General features: G+C 42.0%; 1 protein-coding gene across 1 annotated transcript in view; it reads right to left on the minus strand.

The window, feature by feature from the left end:
• The window catches only part of DOCK3 (dedicator of cytokinesis 3), a gene marked incomplete at its 5' end in the record, with an annotated part of 323,062 nt that extends 297,302 nt beyond the window's left edge, over positions 1–25,760 (minus strand). Inside the window, 4 exons of the mRNA XM_015424016.1 lie at positions 1,375–1,471; positions 8,024–8,079; positions 22,850–22,890; positions 25,677–25,760. Coding sequence (XP_015279502.1) covers positions 1,375–1,471; positions 8,024–8,079; positions 22,850–22,890; positions 25,677–25,760 — 278 coding nt within the window. The remainder of the gene's footprint in view (positions 1–1,374; positions 1,472–8,023; positions 8,080–22,849; positions 22,891–25,676) is intronic.
• Between the last annotated feature and the right edge of the window lie 1,715 nt (positions 25,761–27,475).

Consider the following 27,475-nt stretch of genomic DNA (forward strand, 5'->3'; position numbering starts at 1 on the left):
TCCCCCCGGCCGCCCCCGAAAGGGGCCTGCGGTGCACGGCGGCATCCCCCCGCCAGCCAGCCAGCCGGCTGGCCAGGGAAAGCAAGGCCAGGCGGAGCTCTCTGGTGGCCCGCCAGCCACCTGGGTGGGGCGCAGTTTGGCGTCCCTGAGGGCCAGCGCGGCCTAGGCGAGTGCCTAGCTCGCCTAGTGGGCGAGCCGGCCCTGCCTGCAGCTTACTTTCTGCTCCAGGTCATTTCCATCCAGGTTGCCACAGAAACAGTTTGACATGAGATTTCATTTAGTATTTTTTTTTAATTTTGGATGTGATGTGTGAAAGTTACTACGAGGTTCAAAATGCACTTATTTGGTAGCTTAGGGTATATTTATCAACTCCAAAACTCATCTTCATAACCCAATCCATTTTATTTTAGAACTATTTTTAGTATACACTGACATGAGGTTTGCTCTAACTCCAAACCTACCATATCATTGTTAAATACTGGGGACTGTACAATGAATCATCCATCCTGACCGGTAATTCTGAGACCTCTTCCCTTTGCCTGCATCTTGGAGACCCTCAAGTTGACTGAATCTTTTACTTATTCCTATATTCTTTCCATGATACATGATAGTTTGAAAATATATGATGCTCTAATAAAACATCCGTGTAGAAATTATCCTGTCTTAAGGAATAAAGGCAGATTAATTGACCTTCTACATCAACTTCTTTATAATCATATAAGAGGGTTCTGCATAAAGTTTAAACGTGTCCTTTTGCTACATCATCACTTTAAATATTTTTCTTAATAATAACTATGACAATTCCTTACATCTAGCTATAAGGAGATTAAATAGTTCATGTATCTAAAATTTTATTCCAAATCAAGGAGATATATTTAAATAACTCAAATCTAAAAATAATTTGCTTATACTCAGCACAAGGATTTTCAGGATAGTCCTGCCTTTACTACTGCATTTAAAAGTGGTCTTTTCATAAACATTACAAATAATCTATATGTATCAACACTGCTCATTTATTCTTCACATTTATGTTCCATCCTTCCTCCAAGGAGCTCTGGCCAGTATTGCACAGATGGGTGGTCTCATTTTTCACCATACAATAACACTAAGAGCTAAATTAAACTGAGAGAGACTAACTGGCACACAGTGACCCACTTTATTTCACAGCTTGAATAAGGGTTTACCTTTAAGGCTTCCCAGTCCAAGCTCAACATGCTGACCATTGTATCACACCAGCTCTCATAATTCACACAAAGCTCAATACCTGGCAGCTGATCTTCTGTAACATTTGCAGCCCTCGCACTGTAAATTGCATGTAACTACTATGCTGTTGCTACTTCTATAAAATGTTATTCTTATTTTCAGTGAACCTACCACATATAGCTGCTTCCAGAGGACAGCCCATTCCTGGAGGGTTGCTGTAACTTCAGTGATAACAGAATCTTCAAGTGGAACAACTGTTTCATACTGCCTGTAAAATAATGAAAATGTTTAAGAAAACCTTCATGACATTTTTAGAAGGTTAAAGGACATTTTGGGGGAAAAACACAGCACAAGAATACTTCTATTGTCCCCTGGATTTGACAAGTAACCAGGTAAGCCATTCATTTATACAAGAACTCCTTTATTAAGTATAGAGTTATTTCATGCCACTCAATGCAGAACATGTAAGTGAGAAATGGCATTCCTAAATAATTTCCCCTGCCTAGTTAGATCACACATTATCTACTTTGATGGCAATTATAACTCTGCCTTATACTGGGAGAAACACATTCTTAAGAACATTTCTAAAAAAATATGCTGTGGTCCAAATATTAAGATTCTTCCTGGCTTTTACTGAGGAGGATCAGAGCAGTTCTCACTGAAAAAAACCAGTCAGTCACATCTGCATAATGAGTCAGCATTTGCATTTGTCTTGGATGAGAGAGCAATGTGCTCCTCTACATATTCTCTGCTCACAACTGTCTTCTGGGAGGCTTCAGTCTCTACTGGGACAAAAAGAATTGCTTATAATTTATATGAGCAAGCACATCACTGTGCTACCTCCCATGTGATAACCTGTTGCCTACAAGTACAAAAGAAGTTTGTGACATGTCACAATGACCAACAGTTGACTGGATAGCAGCTGCTTTTTTGGATCACTGCAACAAGGGATTTGGAGCAAGTGCCTTGGTGAAGCAAGCTGCAGGATTCTCTCTCAGAAATGCATGAACATACATCCTCTGATTGATACAAATCACCTAACACACCCTTAATGCACTCTAAACTCCAAGAATAAGAGAACAATTAAAGTATAAATGGGACAGCATAATCCCCAGAGGGGATGGACAGGCTACTAGGATTTAACTGGGATATTCTTCTCCATGGACCACTGTTGTTATTAAAGTGGGTGGCTCACACCAATTACAAAACCAACAAAACAAACATGGGTTTTTACATGCTTGGGAGACTTCCCAGATATACAGGAAAATACATTGTTCCCCCCCAAAAAAATTACCATATTGACTCAAAAGCAAGATGACTTATAAAAAAAAAATTGGATCTCTAAAAGAGGCAGTCATTTTTCATTCAGGAATCTGACAGGCTTTGCTGAATGGTGGGAGCCTGCCATACTCAGGATCCATAAATCATAGTTCTGTAGCCATGTCTTCCCCCTCCAGCTATCAGCTGGGTCAGGCTACCTAGATGACCAGGGCCCACCTCTTTGCTCCATCTCCTGTCTGTCAGCTATGTCTCAGGGGCTGGAGCAGCCCCCCAGAACCTGACGGACAATCAAGCTCTCTACCTCTGTACCTTCTGGCAGTGGAACCTGCCCTACCAACTGGTTCTTGTGGGATGGAACAGCTTCTAGACCCAGCAGACAAATATTCACTCTCTGCTTCCATACCTCCTGGCTCAGTTAGATAGAGCAGGCAAAAGCCTCTTAAATTCAAGGTCATCTGTTTTTGTGTTTAGCCTTGTAGTATTTTAAGGGAGTCAACTTTTTACATAAATACAATAATTTACACACCCATAAAATGACCATAAAATGAGGTTTAGATCTCATGAACTGCCAGGGGAAAGTACTAATGGTCTGGGATCTTCCCCACCCACTCCTCCCCCCAAGGCTGTTACTGCCAATGGCCTGCCTCGTTGTTGGGGGAAATTAGCTATGCAGCAGACAAGGCCAGAGGGGTATGATGGATCGCAGGCCTGTTTATACCAAGGTCTGGTACAGTAGGAAGACTCCAGATCATCAAAATGTAATCCAGTTTTCCTTATGGTAAATTCTGCATATAGATTGAATAGACAGGGAAATTATATACATCCTTGTATGATACCTTTGCAAACTGGAAACCATTCTGTTTCCCCATATTCTCTCTGAACAGTAGTCTCTTGTCCATAGTATAGGTTGTACATCAAAACAATCAGATATTGTGGCACACCTATTTCTTTTAAAACCAACCATAGCTTTTCATGATCAACACAGTCGAAAGCTGTGCCATAATCTATAAAACATAAAGTGGGTTTCTTCTGAAATTCTCTGGTAAACATAGTAAATTTGCAATATGATCTCCAGTGCCTCTTCCTTTTTAAAATCCAGTTTGAACATCTGGCACTTCTCATTGCATATATGATAAGAATCTTTGTTGTAATGTTGTCCCATGCTGACAGGTGGTGTCACGGTGTAGGCTGATCTGGGAGATGTACAACTTGTTGGAAATGTATGTGTTTACAAGGTCTGATGATTCAGTCATTATAGGGTTAACTTGTATTCCTAGAATTGCTATTGTTTAGACTGACCTGGAAGGGATACCTGGCACTAAGCCAATGGGGAATTAGCCCGGGAAAAGTAGCTTCTACTGTGATACAGATTGGTCATTTGTTTCAGGTGACTTCCTTTCTAGGGGTCAAGAAGAAGGAGAGATTCTCCATTACCTGTGTGCTAGGTCTGACTAAAGGCAGCTTAGAAAATGTAGCTGTTAGTGTTATGTTAATTTGTAGTAATCCCGTGTACCTTTTACCCTTAGAAATAAAGGTTTTTAAAAGCAAAGAAATCTCTTCTTTCCAATAGAGCAAGATCCATTAATAGTCTAAGTATTAAACACTTTTTGACTATTTTACAACACAACTATGGTTCACTTGGAGGACGTAGCACACTTGGAGCACTGATATAGAGACTAGAACTTGGGGAAGTCCTCTTGGGTGAGGATGGAAGACAGCAGCAAGATGAGTGATGACAGGAAGAAGTGTAGTTGCTACCCTGACATGAGGGCAGGGTACCACAAGTACTGGTATTAAGGATGAAGGCTGATGGAAAGGCCCATAGAACAGGCTGTGGATTGTAGCTTCTTGATTCATTGTAGAGTATTATCCCTTTTAGAATTCAAAAGGCCTTCCCCTTATAAGGGAAGATCCTGTACATGCACCCCCCTCAGGCACTAAGGAGGAGAATTGCACCCAAGCATGGTGGTGTAAAGCAACAGCAATCACTAACTACTTTACCCTTCAGTCTGCTAAAAGGCAAGCTGTGTTGAATTGTCCATAAGAGTGAAAGTGGTACCAGACTTCATCCTTAAGACCAAAAGCCAATAGGTGCCAATCTTCAGAGAGATGGTTAAACAGCAGTGTAATATTTTCCAAGTAGATGCTAATAGCAAACAGTTATGCAGCATAGTTGGCTATTTTTAAGGAGAGGGCTATGGAGGAAATCAAGCTTGCGGGGAGGGCGGGGTATAAATTGAATTAAATAAATAAATAAATAAATAAATAAACCTGTGCTGTCAAAGATACAACCCTCCCTCTGTAAAAGAGTGAGCCTTCTGCCTGTTTTTGGATAGGGCTGCTTCAACTACAATGGAATTACAGACTGGATGAGTGAAGAAGGGTGACAGTGATTATTGGATTTTATACGTGCCCTCAAGATGTCTAGCTGTACAGTACCGAGGAGAGCTTTAACCGGGCATTTTTAGAAACTTGCAAGAGAGCTGGCAAAACAGGCAGTGCTACAGGTGCATGAGATCCTGCATCTAGTAAATGGATGAGGGAATCCTCAACAGGTGGAGCAGGTTGTGGAATATCCAAGATATGAAGGTGCTGCTTGAAGTATAATTTCAGGTTTTATGAAGGGGAGGCAAGATTTGAGCCTGAGACCATAAGGGTCAAAGACCAGTCCAATATTCTGTCCTCACATTTAGAGTCAGAGGAGCCACAGACCAAGGGAGAATGATAATATGGAAACTAGGGATCATCAGTTGCTGGGGGCTGTTCTGGGTTCAGCATTGGCTGATGCTGTGCAGCTGCTCTTGGGGCCAAAGACATATCCTGAGTACTTCAATCCAAATCAGATGGGATGCCCTATGTACTCTGGAATACTCTTAAGTACTTCAGTCCTGATCAGATGTAGACCATGGAGATGTTTGTCCAGAGAGGTTCAGTCCCAATGAGGCTGGGTGTAATAAGCATCTGGATCTCAAAGAGGTGAAGGATAAGTGGATGTGCTATTGAGTGCAGTACTAGGGTTGCCAAAGGCCCTGATGGAGAATTCTGGTACAGCAAATGAACCTATCTGAAGCATGGCAGTACAATGTCAATGGCTGATGATTTGACTAACAGAGGGAAGAAACCAACTCCAGCAGTGAGACTGAAGAAGGCTTGTTAGCACACTTCGAGAGGACTGTTTACATCAAGAGTGCCATCAATGTGGAGAGAGAACACTCAATTAGAAGAAGGATAAACAATGGGCCTGTTTATTAAATTCAAATGCGTGGCTTTCCTATATTCTGCAGTCAAGTCCAGTCAGATTCCCTCAAGTGGTACCAGCTGGCCAGGATTGGGGAATTGGAAATACAAGGCTTATGCCTAGTGAACGAGTTGATCGAGCAAGACTATCTTCCCAGGGTACTGCTTAAGTAGTCTGGGAGGTAACTGGGTCCAGCTATACTGCCAGCGGGTGTTGGAGCTCTTGAGGCTGCTCTGTGCTCTGGCCAGGATCCTGCAAAGAAGTACTATTCTCAAAGCACTGCTCAAGATCTTTGGTGGGATTCCACGCAGTCTGAAACTTTGCCTCCTTTGAGCCGCCTGGGCCTGGGCCTTCTGCTGCTGCTGTTCCTGCGAGTGGGAGCAGGTCCTGTAGGCTATGGGCTCAGGTTCACATCCCTGCCTAGTGGAAGCCCGGTGGCTATCTTAGGAATCAGTGGTAGGGTCTCCTTTGCAGGGTCTGGCAAGGTGGCCTCTACTGCTGCTGGCACATTGTCAGCAGTTATATCTGCAGTGTCAGGCCCTCCCTGTTTCGGGTCCTCCACAGTCAACAGCCTTGGCTTCTCCAGTTCTTCCCCTTAGAAATTTGAGTCTCTGTCACTGGGATAATCAGAGGGTCATGGCAGTGTCTAGGAACTGACTCATTGTTGCTCATGCAAGCAAAGTAGGCACTTGGTATGACAGCCAATAGCAAGCAATTCCCCCCACAGGATATGTAGTGGCTGAAAATTAGTAGAACAAATTTAGAGTCCAGTGGCATCTTTAAAACCAACAAAGGTTTATTCAAGGTATGAGCTTTCGTGTGCATGCACACTTTTTCAAATACATTGGAATGGAATATAGAGTTCAAACTTATAGACAGAGGCTGAACAGCAAATTAACATGTAACATAATGAAGATGTTTTAAGATATGCAAAGACAAAACTAAATAAGCTAAGGTTATAAGGTCAACAGTTGTTTTGACTTAATTAAGGGGGGAAAGGACAGCAAAGCAACAAATATGTCAAAATTGGGGATAAATGTGTAATTGTGTGTTTTGTGGGAATGTGTAATTGTGGGAAGTAAACTGAGGAAGTAAATTGAAAATTAGTGTTTGCAACATGAATTGCAGCAAAAATAGGATGAAAAAAAGGACAGGGAGTGGAAAGCAACAGGCAATTCCCTCCTCCCTTTCTTTCCCATAAGAAGTGACATCAGAAGAGTTATCTGAAAAATGGGGAGGGGGTGTCTTTGGTGTACTATAGATTCAAGTCATGGTTCCCCTGTCCAACAGGTAAGCCACAGAAAGGTTATTTCTCATCATTACAAATGGTAGTCAGCTGAAAGCTGCAGCAGGAAGCCATTTTATGGATGAATGGTATAAGGAAGCAGCTGCTGTATCCAAGCTGCTGCCAAGGCCTTCTTCCCAACCTTACAGCAGAGAGAAAGGCAACAGTCATGCCCACTGATCTTCTTCAGGCCATCTGCTTGTTGGGTAGCAGCACAAGCTAGAAGGAACAGAATGTAGGTTGCCCTTTTCTGTTGAGAGAGAGCAGGATTTGGAGGTTTAACTGGGATGGGAATATATTCAGGTGAGACAGCAGGACTCCTAGTTTAACTTGGAATATATCCGGGTGAAGAGAAGACCCATCAGTACAACACAAAAAATTCTCCTTGGGCTTCAGGGTAGTGGGAGGGCTGGTCCCCAAGTACCTCCCACTGCTTACTAAAGTATAGGGCAGGACTATAGGGGAAAGCTAAATGGTACAGACTCTTGAAACTTGTTATGAATAAGAAAGGCCGTTCTGGAGGTTTGGAGAGAAGTTCCTTCCCTTGATGCTGCTCTGAATGCAGACCCTGGACGCAACCAAGTTGTTATTCCATTCCTTACTAAAACGGTCCAACTTAAGAATTACCGGAGAAAGAGCATCCTTTTTCAAGTTCTGTGACCAGGAGCAATGCTGGACAATACAGATTAATTTATGTCACTTCTCTACTACTTCCTGCACATAGATCTAGCATTATGAGTCCACAGACAGTTGTCCAATCATACTTTGTACTTAGCAAGTAAAACAAAATGTTCATGTGTGAGCATTTCCTGACACATATTCAGTTCTCTGGAACTGCATCAGAACTTTGAGCCTAAATTAAAGTATTAGAAAAGTAAAACAGCTTTTCTATTAACATATAGAACATATTTAATAATGCCATTCAAATGTGCCATGTGGTCAGGACTATTATTTATTCAATTGTTTTATCTAATGCAAGCATCACAAGTTCTTAAAAACCAAAAGGGGATACTCACCCTCTGTTACTGACCACAGCCTTTTTCAGGTGAATGTAGTTAGCAGGAAAGATCCCCTGCAAGAGAAAAACAATTCTAGTTAACAGGACATACAGTACAAGTGCAACTTTAACAGCAAGTATTCAAGTAAATACATTTGCTAGCTGATAACTAATTAAAAATTCTGAAAACAACACATGTGCTTTTAGCTTCTTTGGATGAAAGTAATATTCATTTTAGCAATCATTAAAACGATGACTTCACATAATTTAAAATGGCTAAAAATGGCAATGCCAATCATTGTTCTGTTCAATATCCAAACTTTTTGACCATGCAGTTTTACATGCACTTTTGCTTGTTAGGTATAAACTGGACATTTTAAATGCAAAGTTAGCATTGGGAATTTAACACATATAATCTAGATTGCGAAATAAAATAGCAACCTCATTATCAACTATGGCACTTAGGCAGTACTCTTGGTTTTCTTAGCAAACATCCAATGTATTTAAGGTTGATCTACACATGGTAGCAACTTCCATACACGAATTCCCTTGCTGGATCAGAAACTGCATGCACAGACTGGATGCGTATGCGGACATGAAGGAACCAATACTTTGCACATTTTCACTACAAGTTGTAAATAGATTTCCAACCTAGGGAAGGAGTGAGACTATGTGGACATTAGAAGTCCCATCAAGCTCATGTTTATCCCCCATTGCCAGCATGTCACACTACCAAAAAAAGGCATAAGCACTAACACTCCCATTGAACACAATGAGAGTGAAAAATACCCCCTCCCTCTTCTGCTTGTCTTGTGTCATGCCTACACACCTATAGTACAGCTTAAGGTATTATTATATCTGTAATCAATCATAGCCCTTCAAAGCACTATATAAAACCCTTCCATAGCTCAGAAGATAGTGCTTTATGAGGCTATATCTCTATGGCCTCATGCTGCACAACTTAGAACATTCACAGAGGACTGCAGTGATGGAAAGTCAGAACAAAGAGTACTTGCACAAAATGGGAGCACAAGCAGCCCAAGTATAGAACAAATATTGATATTAACATTGCTCTGCTTAGAAGTCTTATAGATACTCCTATTCAGGATATAAACACTAAACTGGATCCTCCATTCCTACAATTGAGGATGTAAGGACAAGCTGTCTCACACAGGTAAGCAAAGCAGAAGGATCCTGCTTCAAGCAATGGACTGCTACAAACATCCCTCACTGCAACATGTACCTACTGTGTACCAGCTCAACAACTCTTCCTCCCTCAACAGTTGCTAGCAGTGTTTCCCATACAAGAAGCACAGGGTATATATGCACAATGCAGAAATGGGAGCACCCTTTGGAAATATGATGGCAGAATGTTGGCAGGACGTTATTCCACTATAATCCACCATGCAAGTAGAGGAAACAGGGAGCAGTACCAGATTTCTGAGTGACTACATGCCACTACAATTGCTGAGCAGCCTAAACAAAAAACTGCAGAGTTCCAATATGAATCCCTACTAGAAATGTAAAATTTCCAGAAATTGTGACACCATAGGGACACCCCCCCCCAGCTTTTCTCAGAAATAACTCAAATGGAAATTAGGGAAAAAATGAAAACATATGCAATCCTTACTGTCCTATCAAATCTAAACTAATTTTACTGTTTATGTAACATAAAATACAGTATGACATAACAATTTTCTAAAAGCAAAATTGAAAATATAACCAAATACATGAGAGAAAATTGCAAGTTGATGCAAACTATGCTATCTTAGAACATGTCCATTATTTCTTTCTATCCAGTTAGAAAGCTCAGTTCTCAATTAACCTCCCAGCCAGGGTTCTCCTTTGAGGCTTTGGTGCAGTTTCTGTTCCACCTCCTTCTGATCTTTTTTCCTTCCAACAGGGTAAGGCAATAAGCAATGCTCCCTCTAAGCTGTGGAGTCTTGTGAGCAAAAATTCTCCTTTGTGAGCTACTGGCATTAAAGTTGTGAGTGAGCGATTTGGCTACTGCATAAATTAGTTTGCTCTGGAGCCATCCTTCCTGAGCTGAGACAAAAATGTGTGAACCGGAAGGAAAAAAACCTGTGAGCTAGCTCACACTAACTCAGTTTAGAGGGAATAATGGTAATAATTCCGTCTTGTACTATTGACTAATTATCTCTTCCAGATTCCACTGATGCTGTATTTTTGCTATAAAATGGGACTGTAACTTAACAAATTTTATATTTATTGTTTCCTTTGTAGTTGCTAGTAAGCCTGTATATGCTTAAATTAGGAAATGGGTAATAGTGTAGTAACAGAAGGAAATTAGAATAAGTTTGTTATGTTGTATTTGATTATTATTATGTTGTGTTAATATTTTCTATTTCACTCTTTTTATCTTTTGTTGGAAAATCAATAAAAAGATTTTAAAAAATTATATTGCACCTTTCTTAAAGGTTCAAAGCAGCTTATATTAAACATCCCCAGCTAGAACCAAAGATAAAGTAACAAGCTATCACCAAAATCTGTCTCCATTCCCAAGGTCTGGAAGGTGGCTAATGTAACATAATGTTACCTTAAAAAAAAGGTTCAGAGGAAATCCAGGAAATTACAGGCTGGTCCAGTCTAACATTGATACTGGGTAAGCTGGTAGAATCCATTATTAGATCTAGAATTAGTAGGCACATTGATAAACAAAAGTTATTGAGGAAGAATCAGCATGGTTTCTGTACGGGAAGATCTTGTTTCACTAACCTGTTAAAAGTTCTTTGAGGGGGTGAACAAACATGTGGACAAGGGTGTCAGGTTCAACAGCAAGTAAATCTCCACACACGTTTCCAGGGAAGCGTTATGCTTTATTAGACTACAGGTCTGTTACCATGTCCACAGGGTTATTGTTAGGAATGACAATAGGGCGGAAACATCCCTACATATAGCAGGATGAGGCAAATGGCTAAGCAAATGAAATCTGAGCACGCGTGCGGGAATTATCCCGGCGGGAGGTTACATAATAAGTGGGAGAGTCTCAGTGCTTCATGAGAGCCAAAATATTCACACCAGCGGTGGAACACAAGCCCTCCCTCCGTCACAAGGTCAGACAGATAACTCAGTCTGGCAGCACTAGTTCTCACGGTCTCCCTATCGCTGTTTACGGCAAGCGGGCAGAGCAGTGAGCAAGCTATGAAGCATGCGCCGTAGCACCAGGGTCAGAGAAGGGAGCAAGCAAAACATGGCAGCTAGCTGACAAAGGGTGACCCAGTAGATGTTGTTTACCTAGACTTCCAGAAAGCATTTGATAAAGTTCATCATCAAAGGCTCCTAAGTAAACTCAGCAGTCATGGGATAAAAGGACAAGTCCTCTTGTGAATTAAAAACTGGTTAATTAACAGAAAACAGATGGCTCTTCTGCATTGTCATTTTTGTCACTCGTTTGTCCCTATTGCTTCAGGGTTCTTTTCCCCAAGTGTGTTTTGCTCTCTCTAGTAGTCCTAGAGAAAGCAAAACACTTGTGGAAAGGGGGGGGACCCAATAGGGACAAACAAGTGACAAAAATGACAATGCAGAAGAGCCCAGAGAGTGAGTACAAATGGGCAGGTTTTTTAACGGCTGGGAGCCACGTGGGCCTCGCCGTTGGTGCCGGGAGGGTGGGGGAGAAGGCTTGGTGGGCCCGGCAGCTAGGATCTGTGTGGGCCTCGACGCTGGTGCCGGGATGGGGGAGAAGGCTCACCTGTGGCTGCTTCCTCCTCCTCCTTGTGCAGCTCCCCCCCATGAGTATCACAGGTCCCCCTTCTTGTATGTATCTAATACCAAATTCCCACATCCCAAAATTTTTGCAAGTCTATATTTAATAAGCCAATATTTTATCTAACTCATTCTATCATTATGGCTCTTAAAAATGCACAAATCTAGAGTTTTACGTCTATTAATTAACAAAACATATTTCCTTCTATTATTTCATTGTCTGAGCATTCTATAATAGTCTTCTAATATATATATATTTAACTATTAACTAAATTTATGCCATTCCCCAGCTTCATAATCACATACTTTCTTTTTCTATATATTCTAGATTCTATAACATAACTATCACATTACATTCTTTCACATTTTAGTAATACTCTGTCTTTTAAAAGGATTTTCTAAACCTACATATATTCCCTATATATTCTTCCCCAGTTCTACAGCCTCCTGGGATCCTTAAACAAAACGTATTTATATCTTTAATTAACACTTTCCAATATACTTCTCTAGCCTACAGATTCATACTTGTTCTATAATACCATCTATTCTATAACTTCTTCAATTACTACAATTAGTATAAAGCAAAACATTCAATGAGATTCAGTGATTACTTAGTTACATATGTCTAAGGGTTCCCTAGCCTGAACAGAAATCTTATTTAAGGATTAATATAAAACAAAACATTCAATGGTAGTCAATTTTACTCAGTTACATATGGCTACGAATTCCTTAGCCCATCTTATTTAGTTACATATAAACAAAAATTCCCTTATCCAGTCTTATTTATAAAGCTTAATTTTCTTCTTCTTTTTGTAACTTCTCATCTTCAGTAAGGTCATAATTCTATGCCTCTTCCCCTTAAAGATAGAAAAGATTTCTTTTAAGCATCACTAACTATAGTAAATGTTTAGTGTAGTTAAGGATTCCATAAGTTCTGTTTCATCTTCTCTCTGGGATGTTTTCCCTTTCATAACTATTCCAGATTTTAGCAGACTTTTAGAAGATCTCTTATACTCCTTGTAGGTTAAATCAGCTTGAATGTAGTGTTGTTTTAGGTCTTGGCCAGTTTGGCATTTAAATTCAATTTCTCTGTGAATTAAGTCATCTTGATAGAAGTGTTGTTCTTCCTCTTGGACTAAGTTTCGCTGAGATGCCTTTATATTACTCGTAGCTTGACTTGGTATTTCTTTTTTATCTAGTGTTGTCTTTAAAGCCTTTTGAACTCCCAAAGTGATTGCCTCAACCACTAACACCTGGAGCTCATCCCATGACAGCTGCAGCAAGCCGGTTTCTTTGGAACTATCTGTGCAGGCAGCCACTGGCATATTTCCCTGTGTATCTTGTTTACCCATTTTAATATGATAGCAAAATCTCACTTCAGTCTGACTACATCCGCAGTCTCTTCACCGCTGGGCACAATCAGCAAGTGGTCGCTCTCAATAAAGTAATAACAACCAAGAGTCCTTCAACACAGTTCCAGTACTTGGTAGCTTTAGACACAATAAAATCCTCTGTTCTCAACACTGTAACATGACGTCATCAAAAGTTGCCAGAAGAATAGCCAATTCAGCTCTAAATATCTTTCTTACATTCTTTTTATTCTCAAAAAACACTTTGTAATCCTTCTAAAGAAGCTCAAACAATTAGTTCCTCCTTACCCCTAGAGATATTTAAATCTGCTTCCTTTTGTAAATTGTCCCGGCCGCTCTGTAAAGGAAGGGGGGGGGTTTCATCCTGCATTTCCTTGCTCTTTTAAAATTTTTAACGGGGTTGATCAAAAGGTTGTCGGTTTTTTCGATGTTGCTTTTAAGCGTACTTACATCATCCGTGTTCTGGATGAGGTTCAGCTTCACTCTTTTTCTTTCTTATAGGGCGCTTACAGCTGATACAATGATGGCTGCCATCACTGTGCTACTTCATTGCTTGCTTCTGGGACGATCCAAGGCTGTGAGTGGGGCCCCCGAATCAAGTCCCTTACGTCAGACCTCACTTTGAGAAGTCCAGTGGAGATCAGGATCCCCCGAAAACTCCTCTAAAACAAACGAAGAGCCAGTGGTATCTGGGAGCAGTTCCTGGTTCCAACCGTGCCGCTGCTGGCCCCGCCTCCCCTTTTCACAAATGGGCAGTTTTCACAGTGGAAGGTGGTAAGCAGTGGGGAACTGCAGGGCTTGGTTCTAGGTCCAGTGCTTTTTAACTTGTTCATTAATGATCTAGAGTTGGGAGTAAGCAGTGAAGTGGCTATGTTTGTGGATAACACATAGGCTGATTCTGCATCTAGCATTTGCTCCACATTTTCTCAACTGAGAGGGAAAAGTGCAGCTCAAAACCACATTCAAATACCTTGGGGGCAACGCCACACTGACTGCAAAGTCACCCCTGAATGGCCATAAAATGGCCAGAAATCTATGCAGAAGGTACAATAAAATCTGATGATCAAAGAAAGTGAAAGCGTTTAGAGGCTACAATTAAATCCGATGATCAAAGGAAGTGAGAGCAGCATGCAATGCAGAGGGGAATTTCTGTTCCAACGTGGGTTTGGTATAACAGAGGGAAAAGCCAACGCAGAATCAGCCTAAATTGTTCAGAGTGGTGAGAAACAGGGAAGACTGTGAGGTGCTCCAGAGGGATCTGTTAAGGCTGGGAAAATGAGGTTCAGTGTGGGCAAGTGCAAAGTAATGCACATTGGAGCCAAAAATCCTAACTATAAATATATGTTGATGGGGTCCAAACTGGCGTTAACTGACCAGGGAGAAATCTTGGAGTCATGGTAGATACCTCACTGAAAATGTTGACTCAGTGTGTGACTGCAATAAAAAAAAGGCAAATGCTATGCTGAGGATTATTAGGAATGAGATTGAAAACAAATTAGCCAGTATCATAATGCCCCTGTATACATCTATGGTGCAGCCTCATTTGGAATATTGTATACAGTTCTGGTCACGACACCTGAAAAAAATTATAGCATTGGAAAAGTGCAGAAAAGGGCACTAAAATGATTAAGGAGGTGGAACATGTTTCCTATGAAGAAATTTTAAAGTGGTTAGGGCTCTTTAGCTTGGAGAAATGATGATTGAGAGGTGACATGATAGAGGTTTACAAAAAAAAAGAAGAAGAAGAACCTGGAGAACCAGGCTCCGACGGGTGGTACAGTTGCTGATGTAAATTGAGAAAGGTTATGAAGTCATTTTCTGATAATTATGTGTATGAATGATTTCAGTATGATTGTGTGATTGTTTAGAAAGCTAGCGCTAGTACTGCTCCTGGTTAGAGATTAGGTTAGGTTAGATAGCTTTTTAGGGTAGTATTAGTGTCTGGTTCTGATTGATAAGGATTTTAGTGCAATCATTGTGGATTTTATGGCAGTTTAGGTATTACGATTGGATTATTCATCAGCACAGGGAATGGAGTGGTGCCCAGCTTGTGTTAGGAGGAACCAGCATTTACTAGTCACCAGTGGTCTGAAGCCCCGGGCGTGGACCTGTGGTGGCAGCAATGTCTGGTCAGCAAATTCCGGTGCTCTTGGGGATGGGAAGTAAGGCGGTGGGTCCGGACGGAGTGTTAAGGGAAGGACACTGAGAAACATAATGGCTCGGCGCCCTTCCAGCCTGCGACCCATCCCAAGGGTTGTTGGCAGTGGGGCCAGGATAACCCCCCCTCCATCATTGGTGTTGTGCAATGCCTGGTCTATTAACAACAAGACCACGGTCCTTCGGGATTTTGTTGTGGACCAACGTGTGGACCTGGCGTGCGTGACTGAGACCCAGGTGTGGGAAACTGTAGCTCTCTCCCAACTTGCTCCTCCAGGTTTCTCAGTTCTCCACCAATCATGGACTAGGGGGAGGGGGGGAGGAGTGGCTATTTTTATTCGGGAGGCTTACTCCTTCAGGGCACTCCCATCACTGGAGATCAAGGGCATGGAGTGTGTCAGTGTGGTACTGGAGGCCGATGAGAGTTTGATGATCTGGCTGGTGTACCGACCGCCTAATGCACCAGTCAGTAGCCTGCTGTCCCTGATGGAAGCCGTATCAGGCTGGGTGCTGGAGCACCCTACACTGGTAGTCTTGGGTGACTTCAACATCCATGCCAATGACGTGGCTTCCAATCAGGCAATGGACCTAGTGTTGTCCATGGCGGCGTTAGGACTCTCCCAACTTGTATCAACCCCCACGCACCAATCCAGTCACATGCTCAATTTGGTCTTCATGGCTGGGGTGACTGTGGACCGGATTACTGCAGTGGCAGTACCATGGTCGGACCACTATGCCCTGAAGGCCCGTCTGAATGTATCTTGGGGAGAGGCTCCAGCAGCTACCCTGTGAATTTGGAGTCTCTCCCTCAAGCCCCCTCCCCTCCAGCCCCCAGAATATACCCTATGTTTTTGCCATTGACTTCAATGGCCCATAGGATATACTGGGGCTGAAATTGACATTCGGCTGGCCGAAAGACCCCTGAATTGGCTGGTATTGATGAAACTGACATGCAGGAGTCTTACTGCCAGCTGAAATTGATTCTGCCCAATTCGGCCGAATCCAAATGGGCTGATTTATTCTTATTTTTTTGCACACCCCTAGATGCTTTTGCAACCTTTTTGACATTGTTGTGGAGTTTTTTGAAGCCATGAATGCTCTGTTCAGTGATGAAAAAGAGATCAGGCATGACATTGCTTATTTATCAGAACTATTCGCAAAATTCAATGAAATGAATTTGCAATTGTGAGGAAATTGGGTCAATCTTATTAAGGCCAAATCTGTCATCTCTACATTTCTTTCAAAGTTAATTCTATTCAAATGCAATATAAGCTGCTGCAAGCTATACCCGTTTCCAAGCCTGTCTGAGCTAGAAGAGAGACATGGGATTGAAGATGATCTGCAAGTTTTTTGTGATAATTTCTATATGCTGCATGAAGATATGTTTGAGCAATTTGAGGATTTTCTTTCAATGGAAATTCCAGATGGGGTGATAAATCCATTTTCAGATACTGAGGAAGTTGGAGTTGTGGAAGAAGAACAAATTGAGCTACAAAATGACATTGAGCTGAAGCCAAAGTTTAAAAAGCTCCTTGTTGCATTTTCAGCATAATGTTTGGTGGAACATGTTTTTAGTGTGGTCATCCAACTTCTCTCCAAGCAAAGAAGTCGACTGCAGATTGTGGTGATTTAAGACTCCTGCTAAGTGACTTTAAACCAGACATTGGGAAACTGATATCACTTCATGAAACTCATCCATAACATTAGGAATTTACTGAACAGTGAAGTAGTTACTAAATGTGATTCTTGCTAAATGACTATCAGACTTTGATAAGCTGCTATCACTGGATCAAGTTCATCAGTTTTGCTGAATAAATTAATCTAAAAAGTTTTAATTGGATTTTGAATAAACATGCAATTAATTGTTACGGTTTTAAGAACAGAAGAGAAGTCAATGTTGGATCAGGCCAATGGCCCATCCAGTCCAACACTCTGTCACACAGTGGCCAAAAATACCAGGTGCCATCAGGAGACCCACCAGTGGGGCAAGAACACTGTTGCCCCCCCCAAGCACCCCCCCAAGCACCAAGCATACAGAACATCACTTGCCCCAGATCGAGTGTTCCTATCTGTATCTTGTGGCTAATAGCCACTGACAAACCTCTGCTCCATATGTCTAATTCCCTTTTGAAGCTGTCCATGCTTGTAGCCACCACCACCACCTCCTGTGGCAGTGAATTTTATTGTTATTATCTTCCTTAGCCGGTAATGAAAACTGCTATTCTGAATAATGCTTGTAATAGGGTTTTACAGGGGGAATGAAGATGAGTTTATGAATTCAAGGGGTGGTGCCCAAAAAAGTTTGGGAACCACAGATCTAGACTGATTTCAGTCTGCATTCAGGCCTGAGTTTGGGATGGAAATTACCTTGGTTGCCCTGACTGATGATCTTCACTGGGGGGAGTAAGAAAGAGAGTGTGTCCCTGTTAATTCTCCTGGGCATCTCTGCAGCTTTCTGTACCATCAACCACAGTATTCTTCTGGAGAGGCTGGCTGACTTGGGAGTGCCAATTCAGAAAATGGTCAGCCTTATGGCATTTATGTTATATGGTACTGCAGGATTCCATCTTATCCCCCCTTCTGGTTAACATCTACATGAAACCGCTGGAAAAGATCATTAGGGGATTTTGAGTAAGATGCCACCAATATGCAGAAGACCTCCAGCTCTACTTCTCCTTAACAGTCTGTGGAAGTCTTGAACTGCTGCCTGGAGACAGTAATGAAATGGATGAGGGCTAACAAATTGAAGCTCAATCCAGATGAGGCTGAGATGCTGCTGGTGAATGACAAAGCTGCTTGAAAACTGGGGAGTCAGCCTGTCCTGGACAGGGTTGCCCTTCCCCTCAAGTAACAGGATTGTAGTTTAGGGATATAGCTGGACCCTTGCCTACACTTGGAGGCCCAGATATCCTCTGTGGCACATAGTACCTTTTATCGGCTTCTGCTGATATGCCAGCTTTGGCCATTCCTCAAAAAGTGTGATGTGACCATGGTGATCCATGCTCTCATTACAACCAGGTTAAATTACTGTAATGCACTTTACACAGGGCTGCCTTTGAAAATGGTCTAGAAACTTCACCTTGTCCAGAATGCAGCAGCCAGGCTACCATCAGGGGCAGGAAACAGGGATTGTATTACCCCAGTGCTGAAAGATCTGCACTGGCTGCCTGCTATGTTTCCAGGCATAATTCAAAGTGCTTGTTCTTACTCTCAAAGCCCTAAATGGTTTGGGTCAGGGTACTTGAATGACTGCCTTCTCCCATATGGTCCAGCCTGCTAGTTAAGACCTGCCACAAGTCTTCTTCCCTGTGCCCCCACCTTCAGAGGTAAGGTGGGTGGCAGTCAGAGATACACAGCTTTTCGGTACTGAATAGGGGCCGCCGCCGCCACTACCACCACCGCATGTATGTGGAAGCAGGACTGTCAGGGTAGGCCTATGAGAAATTGGAACAACACGGCTTAGGCCGCCCCTCTCCCTTCTGATTTCAACCTCAGACCTCTTCCTGGCATGTAATGGAGAAAATGTAATTTTAGTCCTCCATGTATCTTGTAAGTTGTAATTTATGCTGTTTTTAATGTATTTGGTTTTATAGCACTTGTGCCTTGTAAGCCGCCCTGAGCCTGCGTGCGGGGAGGGCGGGGTAGAAATGGAATTAAATAAATAAATAAATGAATGAATAAATAAATGACATCTCACTAATGGAATGCCCCTCCCCTTGAGGCTTGCCCGGTATCTACATTGCTCTCCACTAGGTGCCAAGGCAAGGCACTCTGTTCACCCAATTAAGAGACTGATATTTATCTCATAAACCTGCCCTGGGTCTATGTGTTCTTACATGCATGTTGTGTGCTTGTGTACACTTAAAGCATGTTTCCTCTTCATTGTGCCACCACCCCAAGTTAAAATCTAGCCTCCCATGGTACCAGTGCCTTGGGGAACCCCAGTAAAGGCTGCCTCTTGGCAATGACAAAGGGCAGAACTCTTCAATTACTTCAGCCCATCCCATGTATATGTGAGCAAGTGATCTAAGGTGCCATGAGGAGGAGTCTGAATCACAGTCTGATTTCTTAAACAGGAAATACTTTATTGGTACATATTAGGCCAGAGCACAGACAGAGGAAATAACTATCAAGCCTAGTGTTTACAGATTTAACAGGAAAAAAAACATAAGTCTAACTCAATAATCCAGAACAGTTACCTCTGACAACCCCACCTTGTTGTCGGTAGGAAAAAAACACCTCCTTCTTCGTTAAGAGGGATCTGGCTCCCAGAGTTTGGACAAAGCATTTTGAATGAAGGACTAATGGATGATTCAATATTTTAATCCTTCCTGCTTTGTGTTGGTGGGAAGCTCTCCCAATCCAAATTTTGGGGACTTGCCCCACATGATAAGGTGCACCCCAAACTTCTTCCAATCATTCTGGTGCGTTATGTCTCACACACCATCGTACCCAGACCATGTTTACAACAGCTATACATCCTGTGTCCATGGCAGATAGACAAATGGTTATCTCCCAGTGGAAACCCATCTCCTGTTTTCTCACACCTCTTGGGGCAATTTATGGTCCTCTTCCCTGGGAAAATAAACAGCTGTCAGGATCTCAGAAAATACCAATGCATTTCAAAGCACCTTATATCTCCAAATCAGTTGGGAAACTTATTTAAGGTGTCAGTGGTTTGTTGGTATGGGCTGGGTTTTTTAATGCTGGGCTGGATTCCTAATGCTGTGTTTTACTTAGTATGTTCCAATGTTTGTTTTTTCTATTTTTGTAATTTGTAAGCTCCCTTGGGTGGGTTCCTGGAAAGGAAGCGTAATTGTTTTTCAATATAAATATGTAAAATAATAAATATCCAGTAACAAGAACAACAGTCTGGATTCTTCACCTTGTTGATGAACATGCACAGTCACTTAACTCACTCACCTCTTACCCTGTTTGTGATGTTTGTCGCTGTAATATTCCCTTGCGGGGGCTCTCTCACTCAAAAAGTTGGTGTTCACTAGTCCTATATATTTATCTGAGGTAAAAGTCCAACCAATTACAACAATTGGGTCCCAGCTCAAAAAAATGGGGGGAAGATTAAGGTGTTAAAAGTTTGGCTGCGGCCCTTCAAGGAGCAAAAACTCTGCTTCCCAGTCTTTAAATGAAACCCTTTCTGAACCTCTTCTAAAACCTAATCTCTTTATTTACTAATTTACTTAATTTAGACCCCACTCTTCTTTCCAATGGGAACCCAAAGTGGTTTACAACATTTGCCCCTTCTCCATTTAGCCCTCACATCAATTCTGTGAGGTAGGTTAGGCTGAGAGTTTGTGACTGGCCCAAGATCACACAGCAAGCTTCCACTGAAGAATGGGGATTTGAACCTGGGTCTCTCAGATTCTGGTCTGATGCTCTAACCACTCCATAAGCCTCAGTTAGATCGAGGTCGAGTTGTACTAGATTTGTCTTATCTGCTACAACAAAATTGTGAAGATACTAGTTGCTACAGAAGTTCTCCCCTCAGCCCTGATTAAAACTTAGTGTCTAAACTTCTGATTTAAGCTTTTCTGCACAGTTTAAAAAAAGGTTTCTCAACGTAGTACCTATGCACATCAAGCCACCTGCCAAGCTTTTCAGAAAGTAAGTGGTGCTCTTATAAGGCGGAGCTTGTTATTGGTTGCCATCATTCAGATGAAAGGGTTTTCCATGGCTGCAACATGACCTGCAGCCACTGGAGGATCAGGAAGACAGGTAAGGCCGTTTGGTGTAGTGGTTAAATGTGCGGACTCTAATCTGGAAGAACTGGGTTTGATTTCCCACTCCTCCAATTGCAGCTGCTGGATGACCTTGGGCAAGCCATAGTTCTGTCAGAGCTGTTCTCTCAAGGACAGTTCTGGAAAGAGCTCTCTCAGCCCCACCTACCTCACAGGGTGTCTATTGTGGGGAGGGGAAGGAAAAAGAGTTTGTAAGCCACTCTGAGACTCCGTGTGAAGGACGGGATATAAATCCAATCTACTCCTCCTCCTCCTTCGCACCAGGGCTTTCCTTAGCCAGTATGCGGTTCCATGCCCCCTTCAGGCCTGACTGTTGCCATAGAGGGAGCTTTGCGCACAAGCACCCAACGAAGCATGCGCACACTTTAGTTTTTTTTAAAAAAACCACAACTGAGCAGCTCGCTAAGACTTGAGTCATGCAGAGAAGAGGAGAGCAACCAGAAGAAATGCTATACAGAGCGCACGGCTTGAGGCGAGAGAGAAACAGATAGGGGGAAAGGGGGCAAGGCAGAAGAGAAAGCGGCTGAGGCGAAGCCCAGAAGGGGGGGGCTGCGGCGGCAGAGTAGGAAGTCTGCTTGGGGCAGGGGGGGGCAAGCGGGATGACTAGACACACGGGCGGCATGAGGGTGTGTGTGCGCAGAGGCTGCGGGATAGGAGCCCGAGCACACAGAGAGCGGAAGAGCCAGGAGGGCGGCACTCACCGTGGCTGGAGGAGAACCCTCGGCGCGCAGCCCCCGCATCTTTGCCCCACTTCTTTGCTGCGCTGTGTGATCGGCACCTCCCCCTAACCACGGGACCTCCATGGGAGCTCCACGGGAGGTCTGATCACGCAACCGTGCATTATTTTGCCCCGGGGCAAACAGCCATGCTTCCCCTCCGCATTTTCCGGCCCGTGTGACCAGGGCCTATGATTGGTAAGTGTCAGCACTGTTGCTATAGACTCCAGTGTGTGCTATGCTCTCTACTTCTAGGAATTGTTTCATTTTGATCATTCTTTTCCATATTGATAACATACATACCAACTACCTGCACCAGCACTGCTCAGGCATCAGTAATGAAGCAGTTTGTGTGACTCTGAATGCTTGTTTGACAATTTAAGCACTCTCTCAGAGGATTACAAATTCCGCCAACTGAAGAACTCATTTAGTGGAAGGAAGTCACTGGATCCAACCTCATGTACTTAGAGTGCTGCATTTCTATAATATTCTTTTCCAAAACGCATTTACCAGTTGTTTACAATTACAGTACTTACTAATGGCAACAGTATTTATTTAAACCTTCATGGCTTCATTATAACACATGTAACAGTATAAAACACATGCATGGCAACAGAATAAAAGTAAGCAATACCAGTTATTACCACAATATATTGTTCCTTGAATATACAATAATCTAAGAGATAGTTAAAATACTGGTATAATATTTTTATATTTCAATATTGCTTACTTTAAAAGTATAAAAAAGATCTAGAATGCAGAGCATATAAGATTTACAGGGTTTTTAAAAATGTAAAGTATTTGGGTATCACTTCCCATATGTTCAAATCTGCTCAATTCAGAAGTGAAATAATCCACACTTGTTAACTAAAAAAGGACTACAAAAGTTAGATAGTCATAAAAGTATGGAGTTATAACAGAGTTTCTACAGCGTAACAGAAAGCCATCAATCCACACCTGTAACTGCTGACTGCAAACACAGCTTAACAAGAATCACCCCAAGCCTTTTTTTTAAGTGATATGCCACAAATAGCTTGAAAGTATATGTATCCTTTTTTGTAGTCAGTTGTAAAACTGCATAAATGTAAAGATCATTATTATTAAGTAGAGAATCTTTCCTCACCTTTACATTGGGCTTCTTAAGCGAAATTCCTCTGTACCATCCTGAAATACAAGAATAATCAAAGTAAGCAGTAGATTCACTGATTAGCTAAAGGATTATTTCTGCCAGAAGAATGTTTCTTTTTCGGCAATTCTTCCCTTCCAGTGCAGACAACAATTTCACAGTCCAAGGTGTTCTGGAGGGTCCTTTGTCCCCCATGAACAGCATTTCAAGGAGTTGAGAGAGATACAGCAAAAGGGGGGGGGGACCAGCAAAAATTCGCCTCTCTCATTTTCACTGGCAGAAAATTATTTATGCCAAAAGAAAAAACCTTTGGATTCAGTTCAACAGATAACTTAATGTATTTATAAAAATTTTGTAGGAGCTTACATAATTTTAAAATGCACTAAAATAAATATATTTTTCAAACGTTTACTATGTAAGTAAACTGGATATACGGGAAACAGGAAGAGAAATATCAACATGCTTTGTTAATCACTGACACTACTCATTAAAATGTTTTCAGGAATTTATGATAAGGTGATATGGTACTGGAAATCACAGCATGTGATTTTCAAAAATGTAACAAAATTCAGTAACTACTGTGGATACCTTTTTCAAGCTGATTTTTTGAAAAATGTATTTATGAAACAATGTTACCACAAGATAATGAGGTCAAGGTTCAAATATTTCTAGACAGATGGTTAATAAACATGCTGACCCCCTTTCTGAGTGGATTACTTCCAATAATGCTCCAGTCATTCTTACAGAAACTAGGTTAGATTAGGTTTTAGTAAGCATTTAAATCATCATGGTTCCCAAATGATTAATTACAATATAGGTTCCCCATCTGTGGGATCCCTCTATCTTTCCCTTGGGGAGGGGGAATGAGCAATGATATCTCCAATAGGTGCAACAGGGTTGCTGGTGAACACTGGCTTCTCCCTTTCTACTGGAAAAGAAGGGCAGATTCTGCTTCCTTTTGTGCCTACAGGTTAAAATGTATGCTAGAGGGGACTTCAAGAGGATGCAGTGGAAGAAAGCTAGTGACAAGGAAGCTTCTCCTGATAAGGAAGCAAGAAGCATATGCTGTTCTGGTTTAGGTGCTGGCCAAGACTGGGAATCATGGAATAGATCTTCATGCATTTCCCTTCCATTTTGACATCCTCTTTCTCTGTCAGCTGTATAGAGAAAAGGAATAGCTAACAGGGGTCCTTTCAGCTTAAGGCTTTCACTGCAGCCAGAGAAATGTGATGTATGATGGAGGGTGCTGTGAGGGAGGGTCTTTTAAGGAAAGAAGAAGTTAATGAAATTAAGAAATATGACACTCTGGAAGTATTTTTGACTCATAGGAGGGAGGAGCATTTTTTTTGGGGGGGGTGCAGTTCAGAAACTTTTGGGAAAACTGAAAAAATGTTCAATGCTTATTACTTATCAAAATTACTTAGTTTACTACTTTACCAATATAAAATGCATAATTTATATATTAGCATCTAAAACTACCATCTGACATATTTATAAAGTGCAAAAGTATAAAATTCCTTGATTTTCTATAAGGGAATACTAGATCAAGCCGCTTCGGTGGGAAGGTAACAGCATTCCATGCGCTTCGGTGTTTAGTCATGCCAGCAACATGACCATGGAGAAGTCTTCGGACAGCGCTGGGTCTTCAGCTTGGAAATGGAGATGAGCCCCACCCCCAAGAGCTGGATTCGATTGGCTTTTGAGCAAGGGAAACTTTTACCTTTTTATGCTTCATTAACACATATACATTAGTTTTTGCCATATATGAGGTAGGAAAAAACAGAAGCTGAAAACAGTTGTCATCAGGGCTATTTTTGGGCAGGAACGCACAGGAACGGAGTTCCGGCTGGCTCCCGAGTTGGCCACGCCCAGCAGGAACTCATTAGCGTAATAGGCCACACCCAACAGCAGAAACTCATTAGGATTGGCTACATTAGGGGTGTGTGGCCTAACATGCAAAGGAGTTCCTGCTACAAAAAAAGCCCAGGGTTTTGACCACAAACAAGGTCAACAGAATAAGAAGCAAAAGGTGGGTGTGGCTGGATGACCACACTTATGGTAACATGGGGGTGTGGCCTAATATGCTAATGAATTTTTGCTGTTGGGTGTGGCCTATTACGCTAATGAGTTCCTGCTGGGCTTTTTCTACAAAAAGAGCCCTGGATGTCATAAAATTTGTAGTAAATAAAGAGTGTATTATTTGGAAAGAAACAGGCTCAAAGAGTTACAGTAAGACTAGCAGCATATATTAGGGTGAACTTTATAATGCTGAAAACACTGGATTTTTCAGTAATGTATTATCATAAAACACATGTTATATTAAGGACAGAATTAGTCCTATTTAAACAATAAGAACGTCATCAAAATACTGTGCAAGTCTATAGTATGTACAGAAATTATTATCCTCTAATATTGCAGACTGTCTTACAGAAAAATCATCATATCACACATTTTTAATGGGTAAAATTTTGTCTTTAAAAGCATTTCATTTGTTAATTACTGTATACATATTTGTGAACAGCTCAGTACTATGTGAAAGATGTTGATACTTGAACAGTTTGCAGCCTCCATGTAGAGAAGTGAAAGCCTGGAAAAGAAACTAGGACTTCTTCCTCTCTGAAAACTTTCCCCATTTTCCCCAGGAGCACTGAAATAAAACAACCTATTCATATACTCATAGCACCACCCAGATGGTTAATACTAGGCTGAAAGGTCCCAAATAGCAAAGTAGGTGTATGTGGGAGGGGCAGTTCAAAAAGTTTGAGAAACATTGCACCAGAAAGAAAACAAACAAAAAAAAATATCATCAGTACATCATCCTCACCTTCACATTTTTCCAGAATTTGGACAGTTTCTCCTAGTTCTAGAACCAAGCCTTGTACCACAGTCCCTCGGAAGCTGCATATAACTAGAGGAAAAGAACATATTAAAAAGTCAGAGGATATATCAGTTTCATACAAATTATATAAAAACAGAATAAAGTTTGAGCCCAGTGGCACCTTTAAAACCAACAGAGTTTTATTCAAAGTGTAAGCTTATGTGTGCAAAGCACACTTCTTCAAACAGTGTGCTTTGCACACGAAGGCTTACATTTTGAATAAAACTCTGTTGGTCTTAAAGGTGCCACTGAACTCACGCTTTGTTCCACTGCTTCAGACCAACACGGCTACCCCACCTGAATAAAAATAGAATGCAAAACTACTATTCCACCATACATGCATTTTTTTAAAAAAGCTAAGGATATCAGTCACCAGATGTTTATGAAAATACAAAAACGGTAAAGATAATGCAAGACTCAATAAATCTACGGTTCCAAGTCACCACAGTGACTAAAAAGTTCATTGTGGCACCTAGGGTTTTCAGCAGTGTTTTTATTGCCGCTTGTCTAATCAATTCTCAGAGGAAGTACAAGACTTGTTTATCGTTTCATATCAGAATTGCTTGTTGTATGACATAAAGACAAATGTGCTTTGAAATTCCTGTCATTACTTATTAATATGTAACATGTAAACTTAACTTTACCCCAGACACTGGTGGTAGATGAATTCATTTCTTAACCAGTTGCTTTCATTTATTTATTTGATTTGTAGTCTGCCTTACCCTGCATAGCAGGGCTCAGGGTGGATTTACAAAATAATTATAAACAACTATTATACAAGAAATTTAAAAAACATAGTACCACAAATAAGCTACAATAATAAGATGGCAATCAAATACAATTCATGGATCCCTGAGATGACTGTCTGTACAAGAGCTTGATTTAAGCCAGTCTGAGCAAGAGGGCCAACTGCAACCAACAGATAAACTAGGCAGAGCAGGGGAGGTGGATGTTATTGGGCAATCTGCCGCCTCAACCATAGGCCTGGTGGAACATCTCCATTTTACAGGCCCTGCAAAACTGTAACAAGTCCTGCAGGGGCCTGATATCACTCAGGAGAGCGTTCCACCAAGCTGGAGCCAGAGCCAAGAAGGCTCTGGCGCTAGCTGAGGCTAAGCAAATGTCCTCTGGGCCGGGGACCGCCAGCACGTCAATGGAAGTGACATGCGATGTCACTCATATGGTTCCCCCCGATGATCTGGGCCACGCCCCCAACGTGAGCGACGTGGCCTCTGGTGACGCAGCTTTGGGGGGCGGAGTTCTCCCCGGGGCCCGATTCTGCTGCGGCGGAAATTGGGCCTCCAAAGCGGGGGTTTCCCTGCCCCCCGCCCCCACTTGGCAGCCCTACATAAAGCCCTCCGAGGGACATATGGAGAGAGACGGTCCCATAGATCCCAGACCACACAGGGCTTTAAAGGTTAACACCATAACCTTGAACTTGATCTAAGATTCAACTGGTAACCAATGCAGCTGACAGAGCACTGGTTGTATGTGTGCTCTCTGGGGTGTCCCAGTGAGAAAACACTCTGCATTTTGACCCAATCGCAGTTTCTGGGTCAATCTCAAGGGCAGCCCCATGTAGAAGGAGTTAGTTAGTGAAAAGAAATGGTCAAGAGTCAGAGGCAAAGGTTAGAGGTGAATGACCCTTCACTAGAGTCCAGGAAGATAGCCTCTTCTGCTTATGATGGTAAGATTTGCAAGTGGATGGCTTGTGTACATTCAACAGCACCATAAGGGTCCTTTCA

This window comes from Gekko japonicus, unplaced genomic scaffold (genome assembly GCF_001447785.1).
Source record: "Gekko japonicus isolate JY-2015 unplaced genomic scaffold, Gekko_japonicus_V1.1 scaffold477, whole genome shotgun sequence".
NCBI lineage: Eukaryota > Metazoa > Chordata > Lepidosauria > Squamata > Gekkonidae > Gekko > Gekko japonicus.